The 8,770-nt window shown below is 35.8% G+C and overlaps 1 protein-coding gene across 1 annotated transcript in view; it reads right to left on the reverse strand.

Annotated features, from left to right (window-relative positions):
* The window catches only part of TYR (tyrosinase), a 109,727-nt gene that overhangs the window by 96,658 nt on the left and 4,299 nt on the right, over positions 1-8,770 (reverse strand). Inside the window, exon 2 of the mRNA XM_019628302.1 lies at positions 3,097-3,313. Coding sequence (XP_019483847.1) covers positions 3,097-3,313 — 217 coding nt within the window. The remainder of the gene's footprint in view (positions 1-3,096; positions 3,314-8,770) is intronic.

The following is an 8,770-nucleotide window of genomic DNA, read 5'->3' on the forward strand; positions in this document are numbered from 1 at the left end:
AGAAAGAAAGAAAGAAAGAAAAAGAAGAAAAAAGAAAAGACGGCTCTTGCTTGTGGAGTCCTGACTAACAAATATAAAGGGGGTGCTGAAGTTGGAAAGCTGTCGTGTTATAACCATCAGTGGAGGGTAACTGCCGGAGAAAATTGTGAGGAGAAGCAAGATATTTGCATAGTCTTAAGAAAAATGTCTCCATGTAGTTAAATTATTAGTTAGAGAGAGAGGAAAGAAGATAATTATACAGTGGGGAAACTAGACCATACCTGGAGCAGGTGATCAAATTAATAGCATCAGTGTTTGACAGATGGTCATCATGCGCCTACAGATGTGACACCCTTTTAGAAAGACACAAAATCACCTATGTAGAATTCTGTCTAAGCATGAATTCCTGAGGAAATATGAAACTCAAATTGAGGAAAATTATATTTTAAAATAGGGAGAGGAACTGTATTCTCCCAAAATGTCAATCTCATTAAAAAAAAAAAAAGTTGTGGAAACATTTCAGATTAAAGAAGGCTAATGACACATGACAACTGAATACTACCTGACCCTAGGCTAGCTCCTTTTACAGAGAGGAAAAATTCTATAAAGAATATTATTAGACCTATTGAAAAAAATTGGAATATAAACATTAGATTAGAATAAAGCATTATGTCAATATAGGATTTCCTGAGGTTGATAACTGTTCTGTAGTTATCTGAGAGAATATTCCGGTTCTAAGGAAAAACACACTTAAATGTCCAGGGGTAAAGGATTCTGATTTATGCAACTTACCCTTTAAAAAAACAAAAAATGGTTGATTGGGATACAGAGGAAAAAAGCAAACAAGATAAAATGTAAACAATAAGTGAATCTGGGTAAAGAGTATATGTGTGTTTTTTGTACTGTTTTTGTTGCAATTTTTTTCTGTAAGTTTAAAATTATTTCTGAAATAAATGTTTAAAGAAAAGTAAAAAATATATATTCCTGGTCAGGAAAAGCCCTTGTTAGATCAGATCATTGTTTTCTAACATTTTTTCCACAGACTTAATATAACAAATATAGATAAGCTAAATGGTGGATTAGGTGCAACTTGAAGTACCTTAGATATTATTTATGTATTCAGTTGTCAATACTTACCGCACACCTATTATATGCCAGATAATGTGCTACAATAGGCCTTTTCTCTTCTCCTCAAGAAAGCATATTAGAATTGTGAATGAGAATAAGTCATTGGGAAAAAAAATAAGAAAATAATTCACAATTTATTAGTGGTAGCAAGTTATTTGCAATAAACCTGATGTTCTCTACTCACCTCTGTGCTTTAGAAACTCATCTGAAAGCCACTGGCTGAGCTGACACAGCCCAAGTCACTCTTCTTTATTGACTTGAGGGCCAGAGAATTGAGGTTCCCCTACCTTAGTTCTGTGACCTGTCCATGTTCCTTAATAACAGAATTCATGCTTTCTCACTGCTAAAAAGAAATCTGTCTGAGATAGTTGTAAAGTCCTCCAGTTCCTTTTAGTATTTAGTAATGACTTTGCAATGTCATTAAGTCAGCATTTGGCGTCCTGTTAAATCCTGCGGAGTCCACCAAGACACCCAATTCTCCCAGACGGTGACTGTTAATTTGTACATGTGCCTTTGTCTTAGCTTGTAGTATCTGAGACTCCTGACCACCATGCATCGCTTTCTTATACGATATTGTTGAAGGGCCAGCTTGTTATTGTCCACTTTCAAGAAATTTTCAGCCCAGTCTGAATCATCAGAATACAATGCAAGTTATTCTTGGATTTGGGCACTTGACAAATTTAGGGACAGATGTAGGTCTGCCACTTACCAGATGAGCAATGTTAGCCAAATTACTTAATGGTTCTGATCCTGCTTCCTCTCTTTAAACTAGAAGTAAGGATGCCACCTTCCTCAGAGGACGATTGTAAGAATTAAATGTTCGGCACCATGCCTTGCATATAGCGATTACTTGGAAAACATTAATCATTCATATTACTTTAGGAAGATACAAACACCTTTTATTTAACAGCTGGTACCAGGATTCCTCCTTAGGGTGATATTCTCCTTGTATAAGTTGCTTCTGAGGGAGAGTAAGGCCTTGAGGTTATGGATTGGAAGAATACAGGGAAATGAAAGAGCGAGTGAAGCTACTGTGCACAGTTGAGCAACAGAAGTTAAAGGAGAAAACAATTATAATGACAAAAAAATACCCCCCCCCAAAAGAAAAATTAAGGAGGAAGAAATAAGGGAAGAGAGAAAGGTTTTTCTATGTGGTAGGATGCCAAAGAGTTTTTAGGAGGTGGGACGTTAAATTTTGAGTTGTCTGCCTTGCCACAAGTTAGTGCCCTATGTCTTTCCAAACCTCCGGTTAAAACTGTGACTTGAGTTAATGTTCTTGTTTTTGTTTTGTTTATAGGTTTGTTTCCATAATGCAAATTGAAGTGAAGGGGATGGGTTTCATGACTGGGACAGTGTTGAGCAGAGAAGAATGAACAGATGCTGAAGAGAAGATGCAAACAAGATTTGCAGCCGAAGTAAGTAGGACCTAAAAGAAACTGTGAAAAGGAATCTCTAATGAAGCACAGAATCTTAAGAAATAATGGGATGGGAGCTTAACCTCACATGTGGGTTTTATCCTTATTATAGTTAAGAGAATGGACTTGCCTCAAAGAGCCTAGTGTCCAGAATATTTTAAACTAGACAAAACATTAAAATTTAGGAAAGTATAACAGGTGTACAGTCCTGTATTTACATGTATAATTCCAAAATGCGAAAAGATCTGAACATGTATTATTTTGTTCAGTACCAATATTCTTTTATTGGAAAAACCTGACTTTATTCACCATTAGGCTGCCTGTTATCTCTATTTATTGCCCTAGTGGGTATATTTATACATTTTGCTAAAGAGTTATTAATGTGTTGGATTATGATATGCTGCCCAGACTCTGCTAGTGTTGTTGGCAACCTGTGTATGTATGCCACACGTCCTTACCCAACTCAGAACATTCTAAATTCTCAAACTCTTCTGGGCTTAGGGTTTTGCATAAGGGATTGTAAACATAAGTTCAGAACAAAAGAAATTTTAAATACGTGAAAAAGTTGGATTACCTTCCAGTGTATTTCTAAAGCTGAAATTGGCAGTTCTATCCATGGAACCTGATTCATACTGGGTCAAACTCAGGCACAATTCCACATCAGCTGAGGAGGGGAGCCTCTGCGTCCTGGCTTTGTCGTGGTTTCCTGGGTTGCGCAGTAAGGGTCCCTCGGAAGTTCCATTGCATAAAGCCTGACGGCTGTTGTACTCCTCCAATTGGCTACAGATGATCTGTACAAAAAACCTTTATGTTAAAAGAGTTGTCATGATCTCTAAGTCAAAAGGGGAAGGTAGGGAGTTTGAAATTCCTGATTATCACATTTGGATTTCTAATCATCAGGAGACTAATAATTTAAAGTAAATTGTTAAAAGAAGCAGTTTTCTGAGGGTTGTAGGAGAAACTGTGAAAGTTACAATCTAGAACAGAGTTGTAGTCTAGTATTTACCACTGAAGAAAACACGAATTCCCTAGGCCTCATCTATCAAATGGGATAATAATAACTACCTCATGTAATTTTTGTTAAATATTGTTTTTTGATGAGAAAATTAATTTGACAAACATGTGTTAAATATCTGTTGTGTGACTTCACTGGCTATGTGCCCCTGAAGCTAGCCCAGAGTTTAGGTCTGCACCCTCTTCTTTCATCTCTTTTGATATCTTCTCCTTTGGCTATCACAACTAGTTTCATGGTTTAAATGGCAACTGCATGATAAGAATTATCTTAGTCCTATTTCTGGTCCAAAACTATTCTTCTGAACTCTAAATCTATGTATACATCTTTGACTTCATTGTTCAGTGTTATCTCATGCATCTCAAATGTAACATTAGAAATCCAAAACCTGTTCCTCTCCCTGTATTTCCTATCAAAACGACCACCCTGCAGCTCACACCAGAAGCCCATGAATCATCATGTTTAAGCCAGAAACTGGTGAGTTATTGTTTGTATTTCATTCTCTTTTGTCTTTCACATTGAAACCATTGGCCAATATCGTCAGTTCTACCTCCAGAGAAAATCTTGACTCTGACAACCATTCTCCATTGGCCTACAAATTATGCGATCCTACTGCTAAATTCAGGCTGGCTACTCTTCTCTGGGCGTTGCGGGGACTTCTCTGTCCCATGCTTTTGTTTATGCTTAAGAATGCCCACTCCTTGCCATGTATCTGATATTTTACTTAGTTTTCAAGGCCAAGGAGATATTTTAGAAAAAACACACTATAGACTCTGATTTAAAAAGTAATTCAAGGGGTCTGATTCTAAATAGGAAGAAGTTTTAGGGACTATCACCAACTTATTTTACATACAGTTTCCTTTACATGTGGGTGGAACAGTAAACTATGATAAAAATATTTGATGAAATAAGTCAAAAGTAGCTCTATTTTTTTTTTAAATTGGGGAATTGAGGGGATGGGAACAGCGCTGGGGAATTGGGGGAAGAGGGGAACAGGCAAGTTGCTGTCGTTTTTGTTCTTCAGTCTAGTTGTGGAGGACATTGCTTCACTGGCCCAAGTTGGCACCATCATTGCGCTCTTCCTGGGCGATGCAGATCAATCGCCGGCTTCTGGATGGCCACTCACTGCAGCTGCTGGTCGCTCATGCTGGCTGCTGGCTACACATGGTAGCCCATGACAACCCACTGTCACAGGGGCTGCAGCTTATGCTGTCACCAGTGACTCATGGCAGCCCAGCTCCAGGTCGAGCTGTTGTTCAGCATCTTAGCTGTAGAGGGCAGTGTCATGGGCCCTCACATGTGGGATCCGAACCGGGGCCCTCTGGCATCCCAAGCCAGTTCTTAACCATTGCGCCACTCGGCCGGCCCAAAAGTAGCTCTATTGACAACTTAGAATAAAAATTCTAAGTTCTTAATAATATCATAATTGGTAGGTTTATTTTTTCTCAGGGGTATATCAATCTTCATCTTAACAATCATTGATGCCTTAGATTTAATGAGAGCAGGTAACTAGGTAGCGAGATAACAACCCTAAACCAAACCACAAGTGCAGGAGAAAGTACCATGCCATCACTCACATTTCACAACAGGCACATACTTTCAAGGAGATCTGTGCCTACTGAGTAGGTAACATCTTCTTTGTCAAACTTAAACTTTATTCACTGTAGCCTACTTTGATAAACAATCAGTGTCATCTCCCTTAAAAAGTATATAGTCTCTATGAGGACAGCTTTCACTTTTTTATTATTGTTGATTCTCAGAATCTCGAATAGAAGCTCAATAGATATTTGATGGATGGATGACAGATCAATGGATAAATCAATGAATCTTCAACTACAATTGTGTTGAGCACCTTTTGTTCCTAGTCCTATTATTGGTACCAACCTCTGCCCTAGAAAGTATTTTCAGAAATACATCATTTTTATTAAATATATATTGGGCCCTACTTTGTCCAAGATCATAAAAAAGGCATCACTGTGTTTATGTTTGAAAATTTACACCTTGATGGTTTATATGATTTAATCCCTATTTTAATGATGGGGGAACTGAGTCTGAATATGGAAGAGTTCAAAAGGCTAGTAGGATCTAAAACCCTCTGCATGATTCATAATTTTATAGGCAACATATCAGGCGCATAGAACAATATTTTACAAGTGAAAAGACTTCCAGATCAGTTGTTTGTACCACAGTTAAAAATAAGCAAGACAATCTATCAGTCTCTTGCTCCAGTGAATTTGCAATCTATAGGAATGTAAAAGCAAATGAAATCACCATCAGCTAGAACTGAATGAGCTGTTCCCCAGGAATGGCTGCTACTGTGTTTAATGAGATACACTTAGAGAAGCTTTTAATTTTTGGTCACTAAGATATCATTTATGAGTTGAAGTACTGTGTGGTGAAAAAAAAAATCAGGCTCTAAATTCAGGTCGATGTGGGCTTCATTTCTGGCCAGATTACATACTGGCATTATCAATGAGCATGTTACTGAGACTTGCTAAGTCTCAATTTCCCCAACTGTAATAGGAAATAATGTTAAATATAATATGAAATCATAAATACATATACTATTTTACATAATATGTAATTAATATATGGATAATTAATAATAACATGAAATATTGGGTTTTCGGAAAAGTCATGACATATTTTTTCTGTTTTTCATTGCAAAAATGTGTCATGACTTTTCTGACAACCCAATAACAGTTTCTGGCTCAACGAGTGTCAGTTTCTAGTTTTCTTCATACTTCAATACATTCCTCAATCTTTTTATCTATGAATAATTGAGAGCTAGAACAGTTAGGTGACTTTTGTAAGGTCATAGGATGTTTACAGCCAGAGCTAGAAAATTAATATACAGTCATCTGATTCCAAAGCTATCTCCACTACGTTTATTACTGCCTGTAAATAGCTTAAGAATGGTTGAGTAAATGTAACCTAACTTTTGCATCGAATGTAGTATATTGGATTCCTTTATAAAAGTATAGATTAATTAGATATCACAGCAGGTACATAGATGAAGTCATTTTCATTCCTGTTTGAATAATAAAACATCTCAGGATATTTTCAAAAGATCCTACTGCCTAAAAGACTCCTACAGCAGACTTAGTTAAATTAGAGAGGTTTGAATGGAACTGTAAATTCCAACTGCCAAGTGAGAAAATGTTTGGATGACTGGATATAATAGTAAGAAGGGGGAAATCTACTTTGGTTCCTGAAATAATTTGAAAAACTTAATCCCTAATCACTGTCTTTATATTTAATACAGAAGTGGAGGCAGGGTAGGAAAAATTGTTAGTACTAATGTTTTGATCATGTAGATCAGTCAGAAAGACATGGTTCCTAATATTTACTCTATTAGTCCCATGACCTTGGGCAAATTATTTAAGCTCTCTGAGTATGAATGCTTTTTATTTGTAAATGGGGATTATAACAGTGTTCTATGAGGGATGGAATAATCTAACGTATGTAAAGCAGTTAGTATATAGTGCCAGATATAGAGTGTTTAATACAAAGAGCTCTTTTAATTATTATTGAATACAAGACCATTGGGCAGGCCACCAAATTGTTTTTAAATTGAGTGCTATAATACTGGTTGAATATTCTTTATTATAACTAACATTGATATATCATATAGAGATATGTTATATTATTATAATTATTACCACACATGGAACTCAAACAATGTGTCAGATACTAGTAATTTTATATTAACAGATTTCATTGAATCCCTTCCCAATAATGCTTTATGATATTTTATTCTAATTTTAGAGAAAAAACGTCTCTGAATAAATAAGTAGCTTGTACTGGATATTGTAGCTAAGTAAGTTACGAAAGTCTACTGAAACTCGTGTTTATGACTCAAAAGTTTATACGTTTTCCACTACATTATTCTGCTTTTCATTCCATTTAGTATTTCCATCAACAAGAAAATAAGCACATATGATAATTATGCCTGATTTTTTGTTGTTGTTGAGAAAAAACAAAGGTCAAAGATTCCAAATAATTTATCCAATATCATCTAGTAAGTGGCATAGGTTTTCTGATGAGGAATTTGTTCTTTTTCTATTTCAACACAGGTGCTTTAAAATATATGAAAAGAGAAAAAAAAATCAAGTGTGTCAAGTCAAATGAAAAAAGGGAGATAGGAATAAGAAACAGATGTGTTAATAGAGAAGGTGAACCTAGATAGTGCTCTCTTAAATTAAAAAAAATAGCAATAAATTACCAGTTATTGAAAGCTTTCAGGAGCAAAGATTCTATTATGGCATTAGAGGTTTTCTCTGAAAAAAAAAAAAAAAGTAAACCATATGACATTCCACAGAGTCTTTTTCATAAAGAAAAAAGAACTGTTGCCATGGTTACCTAAAACCCATGACTCTCTGCTAAAATGTGACTTTTTTCCTTCCCACTGTTTTCCTTCCACATGATGTGCTTTTCACCTGATGAGTGAATCCCCTGGCCGCATTTCACTCATGTCTATAATCTAGGAAATGTTTTCTTCTCTTTATTTTGATCCATCATGACAGCTACTCTTGATCTACCTTTTCTTTTCATGGCTAGCTTACTTGCTGCTTGTGTAACATTGGATCTAATTGTATTGAGCGTAGGTATTTGTACTTTAATGTTATGAAGCACCGCCCCCATCTCCAAAAATAGTGGGGTATTTTAAAAAGACAGACATGCTTCTACTTGAGAAGCTCTTGACACTAAACAAGCAAATAAATGAACAAACACCCAAAAAAGATGTGAATTCTGAATATAAGCTTTTGTATATATAGTTATATATATAATTCCATATATAATTTATGCAATAGAAAACTCTACTGGTAAATATTTTTAATCACACATAACATTCAGATATCTTGTAACTTGCTTGATCTTCTTTAGTGTGTGCTCTTTTTTGCATACACACACACACATGTATACATATAGAAGCCCAGAGAGAACTACACAAAATGTTTTATTCTAGATTTTGAGGAAGTTGCTGCTTATTTTGGCATTGTTGTATCCTTGGCCTTGGGGATCTAATACTATAAAGAAGTATGGTGGGGATGAGGGAGAAAAGGAAGGGATTAGACAGCGTAAATAGGTAACTACAATATTGCCACAGAGATATGAAAGACAGTTCGAGGAATATAATTAATAATGTTGTAAATATTTTGTAGGGTGTCAGATGGTCATATGTCTTGCTAGGGAGACCGCATTATAGATGGGGTAGAGGCTTGATCACTGCACT

The sequence above is a fragment of the Hipposideros armiger genome, unplaced genomic scaffold (assembly GCF_001890085.2).
Source record: "Hipposideros armiger isolate ML-2016 unplaced genomic scaffold, ASM189008v1 scaffold_780, whole genome shotgun sequence".
Classification (NCBI taxonomy): domain Eukaryota; kingdom Metazoa; phylum Chordata; class Mammalia; order Chiroptera; family Hipposideridae; genus Hipposideros; species Hipposideros armiger.